Source organism: Candoia aspera, chromosome 15, assembly GCF_035149785.1.
Source record: "Candoia aspera isolate rCanAsp1 chromosome 15, rCanAsp1.hap2, whole genome shotgun sequence".
Classification (NCBI taxonomy): Eukaryota; Metazoa; Chordata; class Lepidosauria; order Squamata; family Boidae; genus Candoia; species Candoia aspera.
Window position 1 is genome coordinate 15389892 of NC_086167.1, and position 27043 is coordinate 15416934.

At 46.1% G+C, this 27043-nt stretch overlaps 1 protein-coding gene across 7 annotated transcripts in view; it reads right to left on the reverse strand.

The window, feature by feature from the left end:
* Positions 1–26474, reverse strand: part of CLIP1 (CAP-Gly domain containing linker protein 1) — a 52909-nt gene extending 26435 nt beyond the window's left edge. For 2 of the 7 annotated variants that reach the window (XM_063315618.1, XM_063315614.1), the window contains exons 1-16: positions 26341–26474; positions 25515–25691; positions 24311–24903; positions 20455–20579; positions 19242–19458; positions 15604–15801; positions 14725–14828; positions 13852–13912; positions 11978–12010; positions 9170–9274; positions 5979–6923; positions 4725–4841; positions 4052–4109; positions 3806–3889; positions 1955–2111; positions 1053–1218 (exon numbers count right to left, since the gene is read on the reverse strand). In XM_063315618.1, coding sequence (XP_063171688.1) covers positions 1053–1218; positions 1955–2111; positions 3806–3889; positions 4052–4109; positions 4725–4841; positions 5979–6923; positions 9170–9274; positions 11978–12010; positions 13852–13912; positions 14725–14828; positions 15604–15801; positions 19242–19458; positions 20455–20579; positions 24311–24903; positions 25515–25596 — 3045 coding nt within the window. In that variant the 5' untranslated portion in view covers positions 25597–25691; positions 26341–26474. The remainder of the gene's footprint in view (positions 1–1052; positions 1219–1954; positions 2112–3805; positions 3890–4051; positions 4110–4724; positions 4842–5978; positions 6924–9169; positions 9275–11977; positions 12011–13851; positions 13913–14724; positions 14829–15603; positions 15802–19241; positions 19459–20454; positions 20580–24310; positions 24904–25514; positions 25692–26340) is intronic. The other 5 variants (XM_063315619.1, XM_063315615.1, XM_063315620.1 and 2 more) reach the window with 3 other exon arrangements.
* Positions 26475–27043: the final 569 nt, after the last annotated feature.

A 27043-nucleotide genomic window follows, 5' to 3' on the forward strand; every position in this document is an offset into this window, starting at 1 on the left:
ATGGGACGCATCATAATTGGTCCTGGGGCATCTTGATCTTTTTGATAACCCACTCCGCAGCAGACCCCTGCTGAAGAGTCTCCTTCACCTGGCCTTCACCTCCTTTTTCAAATACTTTAATACCGAACCTTTCTAGGTATAATAATGAGATGGTAATTTGGTATTATTTTTTTACATGTACTTGTATACTGAACAGGCAAATGGACTCAAGACAAAAGAATACAAAGCAATTCTATAAAAGCTTGCTCCCATCCAATCCTCTATAAACGCTGAGACTATATAGAATATCAAAACAGTATCGGCATAAAAGCAAGCAAAAAGAAGAAAAAGAAAACTCAAAAAGGCTTTGCATTTTAACCTTAGAAGAAAAAGCAAGACATAATAGTTGTGGACGTGAGTCGCTCTACAAGTTACAGGAACGAAGGGTTATTATTTATAATTATTATAACTATTTCCCTAGACTTCCGTTTCTTTGTTTACTACGTATGAAAAATGGGGAGAAAGGTACTATGCTTTCTGCTGTACCGTTTTGCATCTGTAAGCAGGGATGTTTGTGTTAAACCTACAGGTAGTCCTCGACTTACAATTAGTTTAGCGACCTTTTGAAATTACGACAGCGCTGAAAAAAGCGACTTACAACCAGTCCTCGCACTTACAACCGTTGCAGCATCCCTGCGGTCACGTCATCAAAATTCGGGTGCTTGGCAAGCAGCATGTATTTACGATGGTTGCAGCATCCCAGGGTCATGTGATCACCATTTGTGACCATCTCAGCCAGCTTCCGACAAGCAAAATCAATGGGGGAAGCTGGATTCCTTTAACAAGCACATGATTTGCTTAGTGACATGACAAAAAAGGTTGTGAAATTGGGCACAGTCATGTGAAGCCTCACTTAACAACTGCATCACTTAGCAACTGAAGTTCCAGTCCCAACTGTGGTTGTAAGTCAAGGACTACCTGTATAAGGATTTCTTGATTATCTTTGATCTCTTTGGGGAAATCTCTCCCCGCCCTCTGCCCACCAACCACCCGCCTTCTGTCCCCGTTCTTACCAGGGCATCTACTTTGTTCTGCATCTTTTGCTGTTCGTCCTGATGCTGCATGTGCATTTCCTCCTGCCTTTTTTCAGCCTGGCGGGCCACCTGCTCCAAATTTTCCTGCAACTGAGCGGTCCCAGCGTTGACCTTGTTGAGCTGCAGCTGAAGTTCTTCCACTTGCCTAAAATTGACCACAGCAAACTGAGGGCCAGGACGGTAACCCCGGAGGGCTGGGCTTGAGAACAAGCAAGCTTAGATGGCTGACCCCTTCAGAAGTCCGCTTTTTGCGGACACGCTTTCGGCTTAATTTCCCAATCCAGGCTAAGCAGAGGTGACAGGATCACTGCCTGTTCTTTCCCATGGTCCCAGGACTCTTCTAGAAGGTGAGCTAACTGTTCCTAACTGTTTTACAGTCAGGAGCGACGGGCAGTTTTCAACGCCAGCTGTTCCTGTCGATCCCAGCCCCCATTCTTCTGCTGCCCCCATCTGGAAGCTCAGCCTGTTCCCCAAAGGTCACCTGCTTTCCCAAGAAGGGACCTCATGAAGTTCTTTGGCTCTTCTGACCCAACGCGGAAGCGCACAATCAAAGCGTCTTCCACACTTGAGTGACTGGACGTCACTCTCCCTCCCTCCCTCTGGAAGGCAGGGCACAGAAACAGAGCGTCAGTTCCCCAAGCCCTGGCGGGAACCCTGGCATAGCCAGCTGGGGACAGCATTGGAAAAGATCCCGATCTAAATCCCGGAGGCTCCCCACCAATATAGGCAATTCTGGACCAATGGATGACTAGAGATGCCTTTGCAATCTACCCATCCAGACCCGAAGTCGTTCGGGTTTTTAGCTGAACACCCGTGTACAGAAAGGGTCTTTCCCCTGCAAATGTTGGGCTAGTCAACAGATCACATGGGAGTGGAATTACTTCTCTTTCAGTCGCAGGGCATCATTCATCTTGGTAAGCTGGAAGGAGCTGTCTCCCGAAGACTTTACGATTTCGGCTACATCATTTTCAAGTTTGGTTTTGGCCTCCACCAGCTGCTGTTCTCTGGCTTCTCTCTCTCTCAGCAACTTGTCCATGGCTAAACAAGGAGACAAGACCACGTGCCATCTCATTAGCCTGCCTAATACAAAACCCTCCTGTCCTTAAAACACAAGAGGTAGAAAATATAGGCCTTAAAGTAACATGCATACATACAGGCATTTAAAAAGCGTACATGTATGTGACTGATTTGCCAGGGGAAGCACTCTCAACATCAGGTTGGGAAATGTTGCAAAGAAAACCACAAGATCCCGATCGGGGCATTGAAAAGCGAAGGAGCAGGAGGGCTGCCCATCAAGCAGCTCTGCAGAAACTCAAAATACAAAAGCTTGCTCTTTTGATGGAGGCGTGAAGGAAGCTGAGTGGAGTTTGACAACAAAAGGACTGTTTGAAAAGCAGCGCATCTGGAGGTGGTTGGGAAGGACCAGAATATCATGGCCTTCTTAGGTGGTATTATTATTATTATTACTATTACTATTACTATTATTATGTTCAATCATGTCCAATTCTCAGAGACTGCCTGGACAAGTCCCTGCAGTTTTCTTGGCAAGATTTCAGAAGTGGTTTGCCATTGCCTGCTTCCCAGGGCTGAGAGAGAGTGACTGGCCCAAGGTCACCCAGCTGGCTTTCATGCCTAAGGCGGGACTAGAACTCTCCTACCACGCCTGATTGGCTCTTGGGCTGAGAGAGGGGGACTGGCCCAAGGTCACCCAGCTGGCTTCATGCCCAAGGCAGGACTAGAGCTCACGGCCTCCTGGTTTCTAGCCTGATGCCTTCAGCACCACAGATGGGAAATTAGTAATGTCAGGTTTGACTGACCAAGCAAGCTGGACAGGAGACACATTGGGGATTTGGACTTCCCACAAGCTGGATCTGCAGCAGAGCAAAATTATATGGAACAGACTTCATGATTCTAGCAGTCACCTCACACACAGGTTTTGTCTGAAAAAGGCCATCCGTCATCTACAACATGACAGATTTCTTGCTTCTGTTCTAAGAATGGTACTTCAGCTTTAATTATTTTATATATTAGCATTTTCCAACTTGATGCCCTCCAGATGGGTTGGAGTCTTGTGGGCTGGGGATTGTGACAGGGAAACCAGCTGGAGAGCATAGCGCCCACCACCTTGGGTATGCTTCGGGAAAAGGTGGAACACAAATGCAGAGATAGTCATGTTCCTGACTTCTATGCAGAACCACAGAAAACAACAAACACACCATTTTGCAACAGCCCAAACATCCCAACATGAAAATATCAAGCACGTTCCCCCTCTGGCAAGTATGCCCCTGCCGATGCCAGGTTGGGTGATAAGAACGTAAAAAGAGCCTTGAGGTTGGATCAGGCCAAGGGCCCAAGAAGCCAGTATTCTGCCCCACTTTGTGGCATCTGGAAGCAAGAGATGAGTGCCCACTTCACTCTTGTGACTTGGCAGCTGGGGTTTAGGGAATGCTGCCTGGGACTCCAGAGTCCAGATACAGACTGGGAGGGATGGACAGGGGTGGTGTCAGTCCCAGGGTGTGCTTGCGAGGCCAACAACTTTCAGGCAGTAACGACATCCGAAACGAGAGCTTGGGTTGACCCTGCAGCTTGCACACTGAGTCATGGTTCCAGTGATGAGATCCCTTAGTGCCGCAGAAGGGCCTGGAGGCCATTCTGCCAAGGGCCCTCCAAATGTAGAACAAGGCCTGTAGATAAAAGCAGCTGGCCAGTCTGATTCTGCTGCCTCTTCTTACCTGTTAAGTTAGATCTCAGCTGATCTAGTTCACTTGACATGTGTGCAAACTGCTGCTCTTTTTGGTTTAGTTTTTCAAGAGTTTCTAAAGGAGGAAAATGCAACACAGGTCAGAGTTTGGCTCAGCTTCTTAAAGAGAGATCTTAAATTTAGCAAGCCGTTGATTATAAAAGGAACCCATTCCACCTCTCCCCGCACGCCCCAGCTTAAAAAAATTAAAGGAAGATTGCTTTCATGAGAAACCTACCTTGCATAGATTTCTGTACACTTCCTGCCTCATCAGCAGCCTTAGTGAATTTTTCTTTCTAGAAGATAGAGAAAGCGGGGGGGGGGAGTACGTTTGGCTTAGCAGAACCACACTGAACAGTGAGTTGCATCCCTACATCTTGAGATGTAAATAACCCAAAGCAGCTTTAAGTGCTATTTGGATTCTTTGTGACATTAGGCTCCTCTTTAAGAATTAAAGCAAGCCTAAGACCATTACTTGGCAACTGCAAATCTCCCAAAGATGTTTGCTGAAGATGACTGGAGGAAAAGTGCGGCTTGATGCTGTCTGTATCTAGGACCTCTTTCGTATCACATGTTAAGTCAATATATTGGCTTGCTGATATCTGTAACCTGTGAACTGTTGCACAGAAATATTATGTCCTACTCACTGCAAAGCGTCCTGTTCGGAGTTTAGATCACTGCAGGCTTTCCCAGACCTGCGACAATTGCTCAAGCAACACGACAATGCATTGTCACATGTCGGGCAATGAGCTGTGGTGACACCACTGCAAGTGGCTTTTCTTTTCTTGGACAAGCGGGATTGTCTTACCTTTAAAGATCTAACAGACTCAGAGCCAGGGTAGCGCAGAGGCTGCCACCTCCCATCTCAAAGCCCTGAAGCAAAGCTCAGGAGTGTGCTAGTGGTTACTCACCAAGTCTTCCAGCTCCTTTTCCAAAGAACCTTTAAGTTGGTTGACTGCACCCAAGTGGTTCTCAAGATCAAGCAGCTTTTGCTCTTTCGCCTGCAGTTCTTTGACTAGGCTAACAGCCTAGCGAGGTGGACCAGGTGGGGGTGTAAAAATGAAAAGTTACCCAAAGGAAAGAAATAAGCAAACCAAGGCATCTGTGGGAGGGGCAAGTCAAAACGAAGGCAAAAACAAACAAAATTCATGAACTTAAAATGAAAGGGAGAGGATGCGGTTAATGGATGGGAACGGCATTCAGTGATGACATTTGTAGCATCGGGGGGCCGTAGGAATAGAGGAACCATTACAGGGGTCTGAAAAGCATTTGTTCTAAATTCTGAAATCCATAGCTTGCTTCTGAAGTTATGACTAGGCTCACTGAGTCAAAAGTGAGACATTTCCCCAAAGCGTGGAAGGCAAAATAGGAAAGCTTGAAGCTTACTCTGCCTTACAGCCCCTCAGTACCAGAGGGAAAATCTAGAAAAAACATTTCTAGTCAGGATTGCAGATCTGAAACTATGCCCAATATTACCTATATTACCACAAGATCAGTATGTTGTCCTAATACAGCCTTCCATGTAAGAAGATAAGAACAGCCCTGCAGGTTTAGACTGAAGACCTTTTTCAGCCACAATCTTACATCTCACCATGGCCAATTTAAGGCCTTTTGGAAGCTGAGAAGAGACTCCCTGGCTTCATATTCCCTAGTCCTGCCGGGACCGGTCTTATCCCCTTATGGGTTGAATTAGATCTGCTGTCACCTGGATTTTATTGTATTCTATACTGGTATTTATTGCTTGTTGATATTATTTATGATTTTATTGAATTTTAACTGTTTTTATTGTGAACCGCCCAGGGTCCCCCGTGTGGGGGAGATGGGCAGTGATAAAAATATGATAAACAAACAAATAAACAAATAAATATCCCATGGATTTGTCTAAGTTCCAATTAAAACCCTCCAGGTTGAGGGACATCACCGCCATCTTGTAGCAAATTCCATCACGGAATGATGATGCCATCTGAAGTATTCCCTGCTGCCCATCTATAGATGCCACGCCTATTTTGTGTCTATTAATCATTTCAAAAAGTTTGAAGTTAAGTTTTCAAATTGGTAAGAAGCAAACTCCCTCAAGCCAACACAAACTGAAATCAATGGAATGAAGAAGGGGAAAAAAAGACGAGAATTAAAAAAAATCACACAGAATGGATGTTGGTACCAACCTGGCTACTTTCATTATTTCTGTCATTCTCTAAACTCTGTAACTTTTTTCTGGCGGCCTCAAGTTCCTTGCTAAGGTTCCCCAACTCCAGTTTGCCTTCAGAATGGGCCATCTGAAGGGCATCAAGTTTCATGAGCTTTGCTTCAGTGGCTCTGATCTTTGCTTTAAAGCTATCAATGGCCTTCGCTTGCTCCACGCACTTCTCCTGGAATCCTTCTAGCTCCTTTACCTTTACTTCAGATTCATGCAGCTTGTTAAGGGTGTCTTCCATTTCCACCAGGTGCTGATCTTCTGCACTTTCCAGTTTGGTCTTCAGGGCCTCCAGACTTCGTTCCTTCTCTTCTGTGACCTCCAGCAGCGTCTTGTTCAGGGCTTCGATCTCCTTCAGGAGACACAACCTCTCACTCTCTTGCTTCAGTGTCAAGTTGGATGTATCATTCTGATGCTGATCTCTCATCTTCTCAATCTCCACCTTGAGCTCTGCAAATTCAGCTGCCTGAATCCCAGCTCCTTTGCTGAAAGAGGCCTTCAGCTCTTCCATCGCTTGCTGATGAGAAGCAACCGCAGACTCCAGCTTAGACTTCCACAGTTCGATCGCGTCTGAGTTCTCTGTGTGTGCAGAATCCAGCATGGCTTTCAAGGAGTTGTTCTCCTTTGCCATTTTTTCATTGGATGACAACAGGGTTTTGATTTCCTTCTGGAAGGATTCTTCACTGATCTCAAGTTTTTCCCGCAGTGACTTCACCTCCTCCTGATGCTCCTTGTTTATCGATGCCATCTTCTCTTGCAGGGTGCTGATCTCCTGCAGCAGTGGGAGAGATGTGTCCACGTCGCTCACCAGTTTACCGGACTCTAATCTTGACCGCAGCTCAGCGACTTCCTTCTCCCGCAATACTAGATCTCTTTCCAGTTCCATGATTCGAGATTTTTCTGACACCGTGGCAACCTAGGATATACAGCATTCAACAAGGAGGAGAAAACATTATAAAGGGATGCATTAAAAGGGACAGTGGGTATTCTACGTACTTCAGAGTGCTAACATGGCATCCTCGGTGCTTCCAAAGAGGCCTCAGGGTGGTGGAGCACACTGATAATCTAGAACCTTTTTCTATCTTTGATGCTGCTGCTAATGGAACCTTACACACAATTAAAAGGACGTGCAATTATAACAACACAATAGCTTTCAAGTCACTCAGAATGTATTTGCCTTCCTTTAAACAAAAAGCAGACATCCTCTTGTGCACTCAGATGTAAGTCTTGGCTCCAAGTGAAGAGTCAATCATCTGACGTTAGCGGTAAGATAAGCGGGCTGTTAAAGTCGAAAGCTTACAACCGCAACTTGCACTTTACTAAAAGTTTGCAGGACACCTTTAAGGGTTCCTTAAAAAAGTGAAACTGTAAGGAAATGTCAGTTCCAGAACTGCCGAAATTTGCGACTGTGTACGGATTGCAGGAGACACCCAAATTCTAAGACCGCAACGTGCTCCGTGTTTTGTTTAGAATTGTCAAATGATGATGCAAAACTTGCTTTGATGGAGGGTGGAGGCAACAACAGCGGTGGAGATTAGGCTCCAATGTTTAGGGATCCACCGCTCTCTTTATATTTTAGGAACATGAACGATACATCTCGGATGTACAACTGCAAACAATTAGCTATGGAGCAGCCTCCTCTCCAAAAAGATTTATGAAATTTCTCTGGGCTGTAGTGAAAAGTGCAAAATGGTCTTAATTTTGTTCAGTTGAATAATCCAGGAAACAGCTGATGTGTAAACAGTGGGGGGCCTCAATAAATAAGAAGTACAAGCAGCAGGAATCTCTCTACCCAGGCAGGAACTATCGCCATGATGGGAAAAAACACTGAATTGCATTGTGCCTGCAGACTGGAAGATGCTAAGCAGCTTTCTTTTGCTAAATGAACACCTCTGGAGACCACAGCTGAGTGTACAGGAAGATCCTTTGCTGTAGTTCAGCATGGAGTCCTGGCAGCTGGCTTCAAGACAGAAAGAGGAAGACTTAGGCTCATTTCAGTCAAATCAGTTTTCTCTTCTCAAGTCGGGATTGGAAGGTCAGAAAAACAACCGAGCTGTATAGAGGATCGCACCTTCTGAAATTAGAATGGCTGAATTAAAGTTTTTATTCAAGCCTGGGCATGCAAAACAAATTTTTCCTGGTCTTCGTAACTCAACTGCCTAGCGCTATCTGTACATAATCTTTTTAAGCCACGTGAAGTATTTTCTGCCATATGTTGAGTCTTCAAACAAGTGATAATAGTCCTAAGATCTCAGTATTAATCATTTTTTTTTCCTAATTGGGAGAAAAGGAGTCCATCTAACAAAGTCATGCATAGGAAGCCAATTTGTTCATCTGCAAGTAAGTCTGTAGTATGCATCAGCTATTCTGACATGCTTGAAGTTAAGAATGAGGGTTTAGTCGCTAAAAGCAGATTGACCAATCAGCATGGGTACAGAACTGAAGGACTAAGTCCATGAAGAATCCAATTTCAATATTTTAAAAAATATAGAGTTAAAGGAAAGCAGGAGAAATTTCCCACCCCTTGATGTGATTTAAATTTAGCTGACGTTCTGCAGCAGGATGACTGGCTCTACACATACTAACATCTACCACAAAGTTTATCTTTGTTTGGTATGAGATCAGTAAAGTTTCGGTAAGAATTCTCTAAGACTGGGATTGCTGCTCGTCTGCTAGCAAACAAGGCTGAAAGCCATGAAATTTCAACCCGTCTCCAGACCAGTTCCATGAACAACCAACAACCAGTATCAAGATGCTTCTTCACATGACTTCAAGAACTTCAGGTTCAACCAGGCGGCCAAAATGAACCCTCACCATGCAGATGGAGGAACACCGAACATTCACCAGCTCCTGAAGCCTGGTTACGTGGATTCCTGAGGTTCTGGCATCCCTTAGGCTTGTTTTACACTTATTATTTCTGTGAAATTACCTTACCTGGACTTCACTGCAGCCTGAAAGCTAGCCCACCAAAAGGAATGCTAAGTTGAGTGGGGCTGGACAGGGCTGTAAGTTTAAAGGCAGGGGAAGACAAAATCAAGTTGTAGGTTTTCCCAAACACAACCTGCCACTCAGCTCCGACATCAGAAACCTTCCCCGCCTCTTTCATACACACATGCGCACACCCCATGGCCATGTTCGTGGAAACACAGTGAAGTCCATTACCCTAGTGTCTTCTAACTCCCTCTGGAGTTTCTCAGCTTTGGTCTTTTCAAAGAGAAGACTCTGCTCAAGCTCCTTAAGGCGGGCGTGTTCCAGTTTCGTCTGCGTCTGTTAGTAAAAAGGGAAAGGAAGAGAACACAACAGTGCCACCATCACATGCCAGCGCAAGAGGAGAGAGGAGCGACATGCAGGAGGCGCCACCAGGTGTCTTCTACCAGTCATGAGCAGCGAAGGGTGGGGAGGGTGGCGAAAAGAAGGGGGTGGGTGGTAAAAAATGAAGGAGAAAAATGAACCAGGTGATACTTCAAAAGAAAGACGGTCTCAGAAAGGGCGACTTGAAGCTGACGAGTCGTGGACGCACAGAAACAAAGGAGCACAACACAAACAGAAAAGCGACAAAGTCATGCAGCCAAAGTTACTGATCAGTGTGACATTTATCGGCACAAATTAGGAAAAGTTAATGCTCGGTCAGTCGTGATTTATGCGCCTGATGGGCTCTCCCCAGAAGAGGACGAGGACTTGTTGCCAGCTGTTCCTGGGGGCAGGAAGAGACTCTGTGATTCGCTGCAATGGCAGGAGGAGGACATCTGGGAGAACGTGAAGCGAGGCATCTGGGTAAGGGGAGCGTTTTGAGAGAGGGGCTCAGCATGGTAAGAGCTCATCGTGAAGAGGGTGATAAATCCCTCTGGCTGAAGGTCTTCAAGGAGAAGCTGGCGAGCCAGATGTTGGGGACACCATGGCTCCGAGGTTTGACCAAGGAGTTAGACCAGATGACCCCAACATGAACCAGATGTTCATGGGGTGGCTTCCCTCAGCCCAACCTCCCTCACACACCTCCTTGAAAGAAAACAGCTCAACTTGACAGATTCCCTCCAAAATTTTACTAGAGGTTTCCTGGAAACATTTTATGAGTTAAGATTCCACAGGAGTGCTGACTGCAAGGAAGCATTGCCAATGGCGGCCCATCTTCCCCAACATCCAAAGCTTCAACTTGGTCCAGATGGGAAAAAGGAAGCTGGACAATCTGAGAGCTCTGCAATGTTAAGACACACAAGTATCTTGCATGTGTATGAAGCAGGGACTCTCCCGGAGCCTGTCTAGGCCCAGCAAGGATGTGAAAAGGGGTGCAAGATTGCTCCACTGAGCTCATGAGGAGTCACGTAGTCAAGGGTTACAAGTCCAAACTGGGTCTTCAAAGTCAACAGCACAGAGGAATCCTCTCCCATTCACTACAGGTCTATAATGAAATGCATCCTTGGGGAGAGAATGGGAGCAACATAGGGGGCACCCCAAATTTAATTTGCCCCTCAGCCTCCTACTCCAGAAGCACACTAGCTAGATTGAATAAGAGGGAACCAACCTATAAAAATGATTTTTAGGTTTGCTAAAACCCTGAATATCAAGGTAGGTAATTTGGTGGGCGCCAGCCAGCATGCCCAGAGGACTAGGAATTACGGAAGTTGTAGTTCAGGAGAACTAGAGATTCCACCTGCCCAGACCGGCTACAGTTACTGAAGAACTCCACAAGTTTTCATGGTCTTGAGTCTTCTTCAGACCCAGCAGGCTTTTAGATGCCACACGACTCTCGTTTCTCCCAAGAGGTGGCAACTGGATTAAAATGGGGGGACGGAGAAACGGATCCTAATCTTTTTGCAAGTGCTCAGATAAATCAGTCTTGAAAAGCAAAGGATTTCAGTGACCGCGGGATACTGCTCTTGGTGAATGAAAAAAAACAGCTTACACACTCTGCTTAGAAAAGATAACGGATGCAGAAAGAAAGCATTCACGAAAAGAAAGAGGAGCACGTCACATGCAGATTTCATTCGGCTACGCCATTAGCCTGATTTAAGAGGAGCAAAAAATCACAACGCTTTGCTGTGCAATCAGAACGCACAAGGCCACACAGCAGGAAAGAAGTGCCAGGCTTAAGGGTTCTATTTTGCGCAGGGAAAAAGCAGACAAGTCCCTTCAGAGATCTTCTTGAAAACGCTACTGACTTTTTTGTGTAGGAAAAGGGATGGGACCTCAAGTGTCCTTAGATTCCTCCTAGGAGTCACACTACACACTTACAATACACAATATGGAGAAATACAGGTAGTCCTCGCTTAATGACCACAATTGGGACCGGAATTTCGGTTAAGCAAATTTGATTTTGCTTGCTGGAAGCTGGCCGAGAAGGGTGAAAATGGCGATCACGTAACCGCAGGACGCTGTGACGGTCGTGTGAGGACCGGTCGCAAGTCGGGGGTTTAGTGCTGTTGTAAGTCCAAACCGTCGCTAAACAAATGGTAGTTAAGCGAGGACTGCCTGTCTAATAGAAAACACTATATAAAATGGGAGATCTTTCACTAAACCACTGAAAATTGGATAACAAAGTGATGGAGAAAATAATGAAGAAAAAAATGATTTCCCCTCCCCTGATTTCTCACTTTCTGGTCTGCCTGTCCAATGAAAACTAGTGGATGTTCCCATGTTAGTCAACTGATTCCAAGTTCTGGAGCAAATCTCTCCAACGAAGCTTCTTACAAGATGCTTGCAAGGCCTAAGAATTAAGGGCACTACGCTAAGTTGGAAGCTTTGTAGAAAAGCACACCCTCTCCCTCATTTCCTCCTGCTGCTCAAGTTCCTACATTTCAAAAACTCCAATGGTTCTTCAGTTCCATGCACACATACAGGGAAGCAAATGTCCGAAGAACAAACTGTGTTGTTAGTGGTTAAAGAGCATCATCGACAAATGCTTTATTGGTAAAGAGTCTGTGTTAAGACTGGGAGAAAGGAGGGATGTCTCCACACGTTCAGAAGTCCTCTTACATTTTCAGGATCTTCAGAAATCTGTCTCTTTGGCTATCAGCAAAAATTAAGACAAAATGAGTTCACCAGAACATTCAACGTGAAGCTTCAAAATACGAGCAAAAGGAGGCAAACAACACAGTGAGCTGAAACGGGGGGAATTTATGCCATTGGCTGCTCTCAAACAGATTATTTCCCCTTTTTCTTAAGGACCCTGCGAGGTTTACCTGACATAGAGACACCAGCTAGAGAGCCACGGCTGGCGTGGAGGAAACACACAGAGTGGTCCTGCTTGGTAGGCTGCAGTGCCCACGTGTGCCCCACAATGGAAAAGGGCAGTAATACCACAGCTGCCATAGTTGTTGTGAGCTTGTGGCAGCAGAGTACCTGTGCACACGTAAGTGAGCGAGATGGGCTGAGCGAGCAGTGTGATCTGTGGTTGAGTCATTGTGTGAAATGACCGTCTTGCAAGTTTGGGACTAGCACGTGGACACGGAGTCTTCTCATGAACCTAATTGAACCAAAGGTCCAATGGACATGTGGTCCACAATGATCACACGGTGGAGTTATTTGTGGTAGGGGGAAGGATTTAGCAATTCTGCCCTTTATGAACCAGCAGCCTTAAGAATAAAGCAGACTTGAGTACAGGTTGTCCTTGTTTAGGGACCACAATTGGGACCAGCTGCTCAGTTGTTAAAGAGAAGCGGCCGCTAAGTGAAACAGCGACTGTGCTTATGATCTTACTTCAGCTTTCCTTTGCTTTACAGAGCTATGAAGGCTGTAAACATGAGGAATGGTGGCAAAGCGGTTTTTTCATCACCGCTGTAATGGCAAACAGTCGCTAAACGAGGCAGTAGTTGCTAAACGAGGACTACCTGTATGCATTGGTGCGGAAAGGCAATCTTGAACTAATAATAGTAATAGTAATAGTAATAACAATATCCAGTTTTTCTGTTTACTGATCACACACACACACACACACAAACAGACACAGAACCACAGGCTGAAAAAAGTAAATGAGCATTCCTTGAAAAGTCCAGATAAAATGGGTGGAAGGAGAACATAAAAGTAGAACTAAAGAAGGTATTAATATGAAATGGACAGCTCTGTTCGAGACTCCTGCTTTCAGCCTGAACTATTTGCAGCTCAGCATGTCAGTTTCCAGTTTTGCATTGTACATGACACTAGGAAAAAGCATTTACTGGATATTCTGAGGGGTTTCATTTTTGAAAATAAGCAACAACAAGCTACAGAGCAAAGAAGCTCCCCACGACGTTAATTTAGGGTGCAAAAGTAGCGGTGTCCCTTTGTGGGATTCACTGCTGAAGGCTAACTTGCGAGGCAGCCTGGGCCTGCGAGTCTGGTGAAGTCTGATGTCGGCCGGGAACACAGCTCAGAGGCTCAGAGGCTTAAAACCTGCCTTCTTTGACGTTCTTACTGAAGAAGTGCAGGATTATATTTAGCACCAACGTTGGCTATGCTCAACTGCACTTGTCTCCTCGGCCTTCATTTGTTTGGCCTTCAGCCTTCGTTTCCGTAAGGATGAAGCTACCCACTGCAAGTTTTAAAGCTTTAGCGCCAGTGAATGATTTTAATGAACAGCTGATTAGGGATCTGGAAAGGCATCTAGGGAGGCATCAGGCAGGACAGAATTAAAACACAAGAACGAAATCAGTTACTTGCTCACATAGGAGACAAAGAATTAGAAGGAACATCTGCAAGATTCTCTGCTCTAAAATATCACAGCACTCAGCTAGCAACGGTAAGTCACATCGTGTGTCCTCTCAGGCTGCCACCGCATAATACAACGCCACCTCTTTCCTTGTTCTGGGACTGTATAAGCTGCACGTTTCTGTTTCACGTAGCTGGTTTAACAGAATGGGAGACTTTTTTACCTCTAAATCGCCTTTAGTGATGGATTCTTCTTCTACCCGGAACTGGAGATCTTCAACCTTCCTGTGAAAATGTTTAAAAAGCAAGATGATGAAGATGACAGGGGATGTCCAGATGGTTCTGGGGGGGGGGGGGAATTAAGCATCACAGCTGAATGATTTTGGTGCTTTAGGAAAGATTCGAGATATCAAAGGATTCAAACCAGCCGCCTGTGGATCAGGTACAGCTTCTCTGCTCCCTTCAAGGAAAACAGTTGTAATTCTATCTGGATTCTATTAAAAGAAATCCAGGTAGAAGGAAGACACGAACAGCTGCGTGGTCTCTTTTGATCCGCAGGGCCCCAAATGTCTGGAATAACCTATTACAGGCTGAATGCATGGAGCAGAGGCCCCTGCGAATCCCTCTGATGCAGCCCTGACAGGAACACGGGAGTCAAGCAACAGCGCCGCCATATTCTCCTCATCCCAACAGCGAATCTCAGACAGGCATTCCAGGGGCGGCTGACCGGGGCGGTTCATACACTCTGCTATCTGGATTCCTAACCTGCACACCACGGGACCCCCGTCTAACTCCAGCACTTAACCAGGAGCGCTTGAACGTTATCACGTGGGGGAATTTTCTGCTCCCTGTTGTGGTCGTAAGCCGAGGACCACCTGTGAGCACCAGGCTGACCAGGGGGAGCGCTCAGGGGGTCCTGACACAGAATGTCCGTGCCTCGCAGTAACTGACGCCTGTTTGCAGGACCGCCGCCCCAAAGCGGAAGGCCAACTCACGCTGTCTCCAGGCACTGTTCTGAAACAGCAGGACTTGCCTGACCCTTGGGCCACGCTGTCGCCCATCTTGCTCTGGTTCACCTTCATACCAGTTTGGTTTACCTCCTTTCTTCCTCCAACTGGTTCAGCAGCTCCACTTTTTCTCTATCAGCAGCTTCCACCAAGGCCCGCAGCTGGTCCATCTTGGTTTCCATTTCCAGGATTCGCTGATGAACAGAGATGCAGGTTAGAGCATCTTTACCCTAAACCAGGCCACGGTGAACTGCCACTTCCAAAGCCAACCAAAGCCATCTGGTGCTTCCAGGTTCTAGCATCTGTCCCCAGAATACTAGGGGACCCTTTCATGAGAAATTTAGCTAAGGCAGAGTGGCTGTTTTATCTCATAACTTGACCAACACAAGTTCCACGATGACTTCCAGAGTGGACAGAAAGCATGAGCAATTATTTTGCAAACTGACTTCCGAAACAAATCAATACAGCTAGTCCTCGACTTACAGCCATTCGTTTAGCGACCATTCAAAGTTACGACGGCGCTAGAACGAATGACTTGAGACTGTTCTTCACATTTATGGCCGTTGCAGCATCCCCACGGTCACGTGATCAAAATTAGGGCATGTGGCAACCAGCATGTATTTATGACAGTCGCAGCATCCCAGGGTCACATGACCACTATTTGTGACCTTCCCAGCTGGCTTCCGACAAGCAAAGTCAACGAGGGAAGCCAGATTTGCTTAATGACCACATAATTCACTAACGATTGTGGTGATTCGCTTAATGACCACAGCCAAAAAAAGGTTGTAAAATCAGGCACGACTGACTTAGCAACTGCCTCGCTTAGTGACATAAGTTCCAGTCCCAATTGTGGTCATAAGTTGAGGACTACCTGTAGCCATTTACTTCTGCTCACATAATGGACACTCTCAAGTACAAGCTTTGATCTTCGCCATCTGCCCCCTGAACAGGCAACCCACCTCTGCTTACCTGATCGTGTCCATCCCGCGCCAACGCAAGCTGCTGCTCTATCTCCCCAACATGGCTGGTGGCCTTGGCCACCTCCGCCCTCTCCAAATCCCGCTCGGCCAGGAGCTGCTCGATGTGCTGCTGCTTCTCTTTCAGCGCCTCCTGCAGCGCCGTGGTGCCCGAAATCTTCCGTGCATAGCGAGAGGATGTCTCTGTCAACTGCAAGGATGAGAGGCGTATTTTGAATGGCCCAGCTGTTGCTGGAAAGGCCGAAACAGACACGCCGGTGTTACCAACACTGCCAGCTTCTTGAGTTTGGATTCAATCTGTGTAGTTTTACGTTTGTTTGTCAGCTGATCTGTCAAGATAGGGCCACATACCCAGCAGGGACATAATTTCAGTGATAATTGCAATAATTTGCAATTTTAATTAAGAGCCACCCTGAGACAAGAGGATGTCAACAGGTGGATGTACATTAGCCAGTGCCAATTGACTGTTTTTTGTCTCCTCGGACTTAGGAGAGTCTCTTCTGCTGGAACAGTCCTAAGGGCCTATTTCTGTAGGATACTTTCTCTTAAAATTCGGGCTTGATCCGTGGTCAGAACGCAGCACAGCTCAGGGCAAAAAAATGCGGTAGGGCAGAGACTTCCATGCTGCATGTGCACAGTCCCAACGATATGGACCAGCAAGTGGGGTGATTTTTTAAAATCTTAGCTCCATCCCAAACAAGTGTTGCTTGAACCCCAGAAAAATTCAGAGCAAAGGCTCTTTTTAGGAAGACTTGCTTCCTAAAGTGAACCAATAAATATGAAAATGGCTGAAAACCCCAGTTAATGGCCAGTGGTGTGAACCAAGTCCTTTGGGGCATAAGGTGTGGAATAGTCTCTGATTATTGTCTAAGGTGAAGCATTTTCCATATTTTGGTGACGCAAAAGTGCCCCAGGATCACACTGGGATGGTGACTGAAGGAATGGACAGGGGGAGGGAGGAATAAAGGAGAACCATTCACACATTTAAAACCATCCATCCAGAATGGCTTGAATTTACTACAGCTGCTTGTGGTGGTTCCTTGCGATCATGATATAATCAGCAAATTTAGCACAGAGGGGTTTATTCCACATGCATAAGCAGTGGCTAAAAAAGATTGACAATCAGCTAACTGGGTGTTTCTCGACCGTGGCCACTTTAAGATGCATGGACTTCAACTCCCAGAACTCCCCAGCTAGCATAGCATAGCTGGCTCGGGAATTCTGGGAGTTGAAGTCTGGGCATCTTAAAGTGGCCAAGGTCGAGAAACACTAACTGAGAGGGCATCCCCATTTTAGGAAAGGACTGCAGAAGCCGAACTTTGCTTCCCTGTTCCATTCCCCTCCGCCCCGCCTTAGTAGTTCAAGAAACGAAGGGAACGTACCTGCACAGCAAGACTCTTAAGGCAGCGTTCAGGAGATAGGAAACAGGAGAGTTCAAAGGGAAGCAAAGGCTTGCTGGCCTCAACCTAGTGGGAGCCTACGGCAGATTAGCCTGTTAAGCTGCTAAGCATTCTTTGACAGGGCCGCTGGCTGAATACAAGAAACGTCCTTCAATTAAGCCCAAGCATTTGCTCACTTACTCCAGCCACAACCCAGGATCACGTGCAGCAAAAAAGTGCGCTTGGCTGAAACTGGTGGGAAAAGCGGTCCTTGGGGCGCCTCTGCCAAGACGACGGAGGGAAAAGGTGGCAGGCAAGAGGGGTCACAAAACCGACCGAGCAGGGGTGTTTGACCCACCTCGAAGCAGCCGGTGCTAAAAAGCAAACAGGGGGACGAAGTGGGGCTGTGAAACAACGGCTTCTACTCAGGTGTGTGAGTTTCCACCATGTCAATAGCCCTGGGCAGCCAAGCCTAGGAGGTTTATCAGCAAATGGACAAGCTCTTCCCTTTCATTAAAAGCCATCTTGTTTTTGCCCAGTCACTTTGCTAAATGGCAACTCCAGATCTCTTAAGTGAAAACTGTGCTAACCGTTTCCATACAGGTAGTCCTCAACTCATGACCATTCGTTTAGTGACCTTTTGAAGTTATGATGGCACTGAAAAAAGTGACTTGTGACTGGTCCTCGCGCTTACGACCGTTGCAGCGTCCCTGTGGTCACGGATAAAAATTCAGGTGCTTGCAACCGGCATGTATTTACAACGGTTGCAGCATCCCAGGATTGCCATCTGCGGCCTTCCCAGCCAGCTTCCGACAAGCAAAGTCAATGGGGGAAGCTGGATTTGCTTAACGGCCACACAATTCACTTAATGACCGCAGAAAAAAGATCATGAAATCGGGTGTGACTCACTTAACAACTGCCTCACTTAGCAGCAGAACTTCTGGTCCCAACTGTGGCTGTAAGTCGAGGACTACCCATATGTTATGCTACTCCGTCATTTTCCACTTTCTTTAGAGAAGCCAGTGGTGGAGTTCAGGTTAAGAGCCAGGCGGTAGTTGAATATTACTGCAGTGATAAAATCAGTTATGCCAGCAGCGTGGGAAATCAACTGCATTTCCACCTGTAATTTACACTGCCAGGTAATTCTAGGAACTGCCCCATCTGAAAGTAAATGATGGTAACCTGTTGAAAACACTCCTGGAGACAGAAATCCTAGGAAGCGAATGCCAAAATCTCCCTGGTTCAATTTTAAGCCATCCCTCCATGGGAAAGAAGCACAAGCTGATATTTGCTGCAGGTGACCCAAGATTAAGCCGTTAATGTTTTCAAAGGTTAAGGCTAAGTGTTAATCTACAGTGAGTACGGTGTTAACACAATAAACGTTCCATACTTGCATGGTGACCAGGTTGCATCAGGTATGTTTCTGGTTAAATTGAAGACTAAAGAAAGAGGCTTTTTTGGTGTAGGCATTCTTTCAATTTAGACAACGCGTTGGCCCAGTGCATGTAACCGTGATTCTGGAGCAAAACCAGCTAAACAGCTAGTGCGTGAAACAAACATGGGGGTAAAACTATAAATAAATCAAAACCACCCAGCAACTACAATCTCTCTGTCTCGCTCATATATGCACACTTGAGCATACATATATATGTGATTTTTTTCTTCAATTAACGGGGAAATGTAAACCCACAGTACAATCTGAAAAATGCAACCCCGTGCACTTAATCTCACTGTATATTTAAAAAAAAAATCAGGTTTCAGTGGGATGCATTTTTAAGTCAAGGCTTTTGAATTTCCAACTCTCTTTTAATGTAAAATGCTCTCTGAGGTGTGCCTGTATGCACGGGTATATACATATTTATTGCAGAAGTATTACTGCATGCAGATGTATGCGCGTGTGTGTGTGTAAGTATTTATTGCGGAAATATTACTCTGTGTGTGTTGCAGATTGTGGGCAGACCCCATTCACTTAATAAACCAAAATGTAACCTCTTTCTTACTTCAAGAAGCCGTGGTTAGTTTGAATTAAATATTAGGATTTCAGCTTAGACACGAGCGCTTCTATTCTGCAGGGCTAGCCAAGTTTGTTTTCATGCATGCTTTTAGAGAACACCACCATTAGAAGGGAAATGGGCAGTGCAAGACGGCTGGAGCAGCGGGGCGCCCCACAATCTGCGCTATCCGGCAACTCACAAGGAGTGTCGATTTCTGCTCTAAGGTCGTCAAGCACGCAGGGCGAAAAGAAACTTACTAGTCCTGCACGGCTCGGCTTGCTGCTTACGGAAGAGGCCACGGAGCTCAGGGAACTGAGGGAAGAGGCACTCGGGCTGCGTTTCAAACTCGTCGGCGTGGGGAGGACCTTCCGGACAGCAGGCTTGGCCTTCGCTGGGGTGGTCGACGGGAAGCCAATCTTGGTGACTTTGTGCACTGGAGCAAACAGGCCGTATTTGGACTGGCACTGGAAGTATCTGAGACGGGGAGGGAGACGCCCAACCATGAAAACAGGCTGCACCGAAAACAGCAGGTCCCCGGTTTAAGAACGAATTCCATTCCTATGTCCGTCCTTAAGTCGAATTTGTATATAAGTCGGAACGGTTATTTAGCATCAGTTAGTCAGACATTTGCCTTAGCATACAGCAGTGTTTCTCAGCCTGAGAAACTTTAAGATGGGTGGACTTCAACTCCCAGAATTCAACCCAGAAAACCAGCCTGGCCTCATCTTTCCCACGGACTCCCCTTCCCCTGTGAGATAAATATTTTAAAAAAACAACCGTCCTCCTCTTGGAGACAAAGAATGCAGGCGTGGTGCATCCATGATTAGCCTGGTTTTTGCAGAGGGAGGGGAGCATAACAGGTTTGTGGAAAGAGGCCATTGATGGTTCCCTTTCCTGGAGGTATACCAAAAACCCCGGAGGAATTCGCTCACGGGTGCCGTTTTTCCATTTTCCAAGATCCTCCGTGTTCTACCGCCTTGCAAGAGGAAAATGGCAGAAACTCACCAAGAGGACCCGAAAAGATAAACCCCTACTAAAAATGAAGAGAAACTTCGGAGAAGCTTGAAGACCTGGCTCTGCCAGCTGGCCTGGGGCAGGGAGGAGAGGAGTCATGCCTGGGGTTGGCTAGTGCCTTGAAGTACCCCTTCCACGTGAAGACTGAATGAGATACAGCCACCTGGACTTTATTTTTATTTATATTATTAGTAATATGTAATTTTATAACGTATTTTATATATTTATTGTTTTATTGAGGGTTTTGTTGTAAACCGCCCAGAGTCCCTCCAGTGGGAGGAGATGGGCGGTGACAAATTTGATAAATAAATAAATAAGATCAATACACTTTTTGAGTGAGATGGGCGGTGACGAAATTCGAAATATAAGTAAATAAACATAAAAAACAAACGAACCAATAAACAAACGAACTCAAAAGGGAATGTAGCCAGGGCTGACCTGAATGCAGGACCTTACCTCGTTCCCGCCACGGCGCCGTCGTTCTTGCCCAGAGGTTCATCCAATTCAACGCCGCACCACTCCCCCTTCGCAAAATCCGTTTCCCCCAGGAAACGCACCACGCCGGCTTTTGTTCCCCCAACCTGATTTGGAGAGAAAGAAGGTTGGAAAGAATACCGCACTGTCCTTAAAAAAAAAAAAAAATCTAAATTAGCACCAAAACTTTGTGCTCGAACGACTCAGCTCTTCCATTAACCCAGGGTGAAAACTGGCCAGAAATAAATGATGCCAACCTTAGCCAATTCAAATAAACCCCAAATCTAAAATAATAACTGGTTCCTCAGGAAGTCGCCAGCACAAACAAGTTATTTTGGAGGTGCATTTGTTTTGGCCGGTGACACTACCGTCTAGGTTTGCCAAGAAGCAGAACGGTCCCAGTTGTTCAACCTTGATAGGAAACTAAGAGAGGAAACTATGATATTAGCCAAAAGCATGCCGCGCCTCTTGGTTATTTTATTTTGTTATTTGGTGCCTTCTTGTCAGCTGGATTCATGTAATACTTATGCCAGTGTTTCTCCACCTTGGCAGCTTTGAGATGTGTGGACTTCAACTCCCAGAATTCCCCAGCCAGTGCTGGCTAGGGAATTCTGGGAGTTGAAGTCCACACATCTCAAAGCTGCCAAGGTGGAGAAACACCGATCTATACAATAACCTGAAAATCATTTGTCTGGGTTCAGCGAAGAGAAAAAACAAATCCTCCATTGTTCTCTATAGTATCATGTCTGCAGGACAATTCCCTCTACCTCAATCTTGCCAGATCTTGCTCAAGCACGTTGACTGCCCTTTTGTTCCTACTGGGCCTGAAAGGGAACCTGTTGGCACGCGAGACTTGCAGAGTCAAGGAGGCAAAGCTGAAGCAACAGGTGAAGTCATTCCTCACAGCGAATGTCTTTAGGGAAGCTTAATCTGCTGCCTTTAATGCTGAAAGCGTGGATGAAAATGCTCCTTCCACTGACTGCAGGAACAGGATAATTGAGGCGAGGCATACCCCGCCCAAAAATAATTATATTCTGTGTCATGCACCAAGTAAAAAGAACTCTGTGAATCAAATCAATCAGACCAGCTTTAATATGCTTTTTAAACCCATTTTTCGTGATTTCTTTAGGCTTTGGCAAGAATTGAACTGTGTGGGAGAGATTCTCTAAAGGGCACTGAAGAGCTGCCCCCAATAACTGGATGTCATATAGAATAGAAAATGTCTTTAAAAAAGCAAACCAAAGTCAAAAACCCCACGCATTTCTGTCCTCACTCACCCTTCTGATGTCGACACATTGCCAATGAAATGGATGCTAACTTCCTTCTCTCTTAGCCGAAGCCCTAAAATGTTTCATGCCAGTTCATTCCTTACTTTATTATTGGAAAAACTGGGATTAAACTGATCTAGTATCTTCTTAGGTCCTTGGGATCCACATCCCTGTTCTAAAGTCCTACAGGGATTATAAACAAGCATGCTTTGACGGCAGATTTTTAAAGAGCATTTATTTACAAATGCTACTTTCTTTATTTCTTCTCCTGAAAAATAAATCGAACGACATAATCATGAGTGGCCTTAGACTCATAAGAATACAGGAATGATCAGAAAAAAAGCCCTGCCAGCTTAAATCTACATTCCCTTCCATTTCTACATTAAACACGCAGGTGGTTTCTCCCCTTTTCCGAAAAAAGCAGCTTAGTAAATTTACCCTCAAAACGAGGGCATCACGCGCAACATGGCAAAAATAGCTACGCTGGTGACTTTCACTCATATCCAGGAAGAGTGCTAAAAAATCAAAGAGCAGTGAGAAATTCTGCCAAATCTTTTTTTAGTAAAGCATGACAATGCCATATAATTCAGAAGGGATGATGTAAAGCCCTAACGAGCCAAAGCAGCTGATCTCCGATGACCAGGACATTTATTTTTTTTCCAGACTGGGACTGGGATGAAAAGCAGTAGAAACCAAAGGTTTACATCATGAACGTGGCTGGAATGATGACTAAAGGTCCACTGCCAAATTAAAATAAAAACAGAGTGCCCTTTCCTTAAAGGGAAGGGAAGTGGGTTTTTTCCTTTTTTTTTTTTTACATAAAAAGCTTCCTGATCAGGTTAGATGGCATGAACAAGACCCGTCATGTAAAGAGACCTCTTTACAGTTTTATGCCAGCAGCCTTGTCAACTTTCTTTCAAAAGAGAAAATGGGTGGTGGTCCTGCAGACAGAATTCTCTCTCTCTCTCTCTCTGAATGCTGCAGCAGCTTTTTGAAAATAATGCCAGGCTGCTAGTTGGGGCAGATCCATCATCAAAGAGTTTCTCAACCAGGGTCCCGTGGCACTCTCGGGTTCCGCGAGAGATCACTAGGGGTTCCCTGGGAGATCACGATTTATTTAAAAAATTATTTCCCAGGCATGAAAGCCAGCTGGGTGACCTCGGGCCAGTCACTCTCTCTCAGCCCAACCCACCTCACAGGGTGGTTGTTGTGGGGAAAAGAGGAGGAGGAAGGAGCATTAGGTATGTTCGCTGCCTTGAGTTATTTATAAAAATAATCAAGGTGGGATAAAAATTAAATAAATAAATAAATTTCACATTCAGTCAACTCCACATTAAAGAGGTAAGTTTCGTTCATTATTTTCAGTTTAAGAACACTGTTCATGCAGATAGACAGGCCTACCCATGGAACGGATATAATAATTTTGTGACTTCCGGCCTCTATTTGAGCCTGAATGGGCAGGGGTTCCTTCCCTGAGGCCTGGAAAATACTTCAAGGGTTCCTCCCGGGTCCAAAAGCTGAGAAAGGCTGCATCAGCATCTTCATTTAGTTATCGCTGGACTGGATCCCTACATCGTAAAAAAGCAGCGTGCACTGGTGAAGTTAAAAGGCTGGATGAATTCCCATTCAGCCATTAAGTTTTCATTTAGACTGGTCTCCCCAAAAGGGCTGTTGAATGGTTCACCTGGGTTAGTCTGAAAAACAGACTGGTTTGATGCAACAGGGTGTATGTCATCAATGTGAGCATAAGCATACCCTTTATGCTAAGCGAAGTCCCAGAGAATTAAATTCTACAAGGAGCAAAACCCTACCCCAAGGATAAATGTACCGAAGATACCTTCTTACTGGCCAGCCTTTCTGCGCAAACTAGTATGCAAATGTGATACAACAGCGCAAATATTGCCTCTACTGTATTTATTTATTTACTCACTCCACTGATATATTGCCAAAACTGTATAAATCCTGCCGGTTTATCATCTTAAAGCCTTAGCACAACTAAATTAAAAAAAAACACCCCATTCAAATTCAAAATAAAAGATCAAAATAAACCACAATACACACTGTAATACCACAGCACCAACACACAGGGGGCAACATCAACGGTCAGAACATCGAAAGAGATTGAAGTTGGAACCATGCGCTTGGGAAGCACAGAATCCCTCACTGTGAAATAGGATTTCCTTCTGCAGGCTTGGCAAAGTTCAAGCACAAACATATCCTGCCAACATTTTAAATATGAGGTCATGTTGGAGGGGATATGCAGATCATCCTCGCTTAACGACCACAATTGGGAATGGAACTTGGGTTGCTAAGCAAAGCGGTCATTAAGCAAATCCAACTGGATTTTACTACCTTTTTTGTGGTGGTCCTTAAGCAAATCACCACAGGCATTAAGTGAACCACAACGGTAAAGATCTCTCATGGATGAAGAGACTGAGGAACAACAGAGAAGGCAGCCCACGGACCGCTTGATGTGAGAAGGTATCAGAGGAGTTTGAGAACCTTCTTGGAAACGAGGCCTATTAAGCCCCAAATCAACACAACTCCCAAACAGCAACCCGACAACTCACCAACACTCTGTCTCCCATTTTGAGTTCTCTTTCGCCTTTCTTCAGGGAGCCAGCTTCCGAAAGGTTCGAAATGGACTCACTGGTGGTTTTAGAGAGGTTGCTGATTTGAGAAATGGGGGGCTCCTTGGCGGCTGGAGGAGAGGTCTTCTGAGGAATGCCGGTGGGAGGCAGATGTGCCGCTGCAGAAGGAGAAGACACGAGGCTGGCTGCAGATGTGGAGGTCGGTGACGTGGTTCGAGATGCATAAGACGCCTGGGTCCCGTTGGCTTCATCCTCTGAAACCACCTTCCGCGTTAGCTTGGAGGGCCTCGTGAAAATTCCCCGCAACGGTTCACACTGGAAGTACCTCACGCCGGCCACCGAGCCGTCATTCTTGCCAATGGCCTCATCCAAAACAATCCCTGCCCACTGACCCGGAGCAAACTGCGTTTCTCCCAAGAACTGGATGAAACCAGGCTTATTCCCGTTGACCCAGATACGCTCCCCGATTCTGAAGTCATCCACAAACTCATCCTGGGCTTCCGAGGGGGCTGCAGCTGAAGGCTTCTCGCTGGCCGGGGTCTTTTCTGGTGGGGCTGAAACCGAAGAAGAGTGTCAATGTGCAGACGGGTTTAACACGACCGCCTATCTCTACTTCCCTTCTGCTGAAAAGGAAGGGACGAGAGCCAAGGGGCCACTGACACGTAGCAACATGAACAAGGGGTGTACGAAGCTTTCGAAGGATTATATTGCTTATGAGGGACGCCCACTTTGGATGCCCTCCACAAAGTTATGAAACAAAAACAGCCACTCGAAGACTTGGCACGGCTGCGTTGAGGCCAACCAAGGCCTTCTGGGCATTGGCACACATGCGGATGGGGGCGCATCTGACTGGATCACTGGTAAGGCTGCGTTGGGAGCCTCTTGCTACCCCCAACTCACCTTGAACCTGGATATGGCAGACACAGGCTAAATGGGTAGAGCTATTTAATGGTGCTGCATATTGGGTGTCACTGGCTGCAGGTGCCCCCTTCTGATGAACCGAGAGCATCGTAAAGAGGAGGAAGCAAGCTTTTTCCCCTCCCAATTTTTATCTGCTCCAATTCTCCCACCCTCCTTTTCCAGAGCTATTTAAACCTGCACCAGCAAACGCGTGCTGGCGTGGACAAGGTGTGCAACAGCTTTTATCATCCTATGGTAAAACCTTCCTTACCTGGAGCAACAGGGGCAGCTGTTTTCACGAGCACGCTTCCAAGTTTGCTGATCTTGGTGGGGGCTTTAAGCCCGCTCGGTTTCAACATACTCATGTTCTCTTTGGGGTCAGTAGTTCGTCACCTCCGTATGCAATCACTATCTTTTCCCAAACATATGGATATCTATCGGGGTTGCCTCTGGGTTAGAGCTGTAAATAAATGGCACCAAGAGGAGAGACATAAACGTATGTTTATTTATTTATGTATTTATTAAATTTATATCACCGCCCATCTCCCCCAATGGGGGACTCTGGGCGGTTTACAGTAAACAGCATTAAAACATAGCCAGATAAAAATTACATTAAAATATACATTAAAATATTGCTCCGAAAGGACCTGGAAGGAAATTCCGGTCACAAAGCCTGCCCCGTTAAGCAAGAACGGGAGCATTTTTGGAGTCACCTTGCCAACTGCACGTACCAGAAATCTGTTCCTACTTAAAATATCTGAACTATTCATTTATTTTCCTTTTTTCTTTTACTTAAAAGATAGTAGGAGTGTCTGCTACATTACAAAACCAGTAAGAGCCTGCTGTTTGGATGGCTTTACCTAAAGGGTGTCTTGCGTAAAGGGTGAGGTTGCTGGACGCAAAACACCCTAGAGACAATTCACTTACTGGTAAAGATGTCAGTCAAGTGCTCCAACATCCCGGGGAAAGCATTCCAGTTAGCAAGGAAGCAAAACACAAGTCTCTCTGGGGGAACCTGAGAACCCAATTTTAGGATCCGAACAAGGCTCACACATGCACAAACCCCCCAAGACGGCTCACCCCTTGACAGCTCACAGTTTCACACCCACCTCTGTGGGGCTGGGCTAGAATTCCTTGCTGAAGGTCATGAGATTGCTCAGGATATTGCCCGGTCCCTGTGCAGCGCCCCAGCTCAGATCCTTTGAGATCAAGTGAGACGGGAGTTTCTCCTTCCTCCTCTCCTGTTGCTAGGGGGGAAAAAAAAACAGAATCGCTTTGGTTGATCAGCGGCCCTGTACAGATTTCTCAAAGAGAAACCTACGCCAGACTTGTTCAGTTGTTTTTCCCTTGCAGAAAGTTTAACTGGATATTCCCCGCTCGATATCAGGGTGGACTTGCTCTAATTGCAGCAAGAAAGGGACGGATTGTTTTCAACTGAAACAACAGGCTGATCAGGGAGCGTCGAGTCAGCAGACTATCTGCACTGAAGCCAAAGGGTATTTGGAAGCAGGCAGCGTCTGGGCAGGAGCGATCATGGGTGGTGACAGGCTGCAGAGAGAGCAATTAAGTCACCCACAAGCAGCGCTCTAAAAGGAAGAGAGGAGTTTCTGGATAGGTGGGGCAGAAGCATTTGCTCGCTCGGCCCTGCTCTTCAAACTTGACTTAGTCACGGAAGGCAGCCTGTTGTTGACAGTGTATCCTGGGAGCAGCCCAAGTTTCTGCACATCCTGCTATTAGACGATGCCAGAAGAAGTCTGCCGGTGGGGGACTGCTGGAAGGCAGAACACCTTCCCACGTGGGCACAGAAGCAGC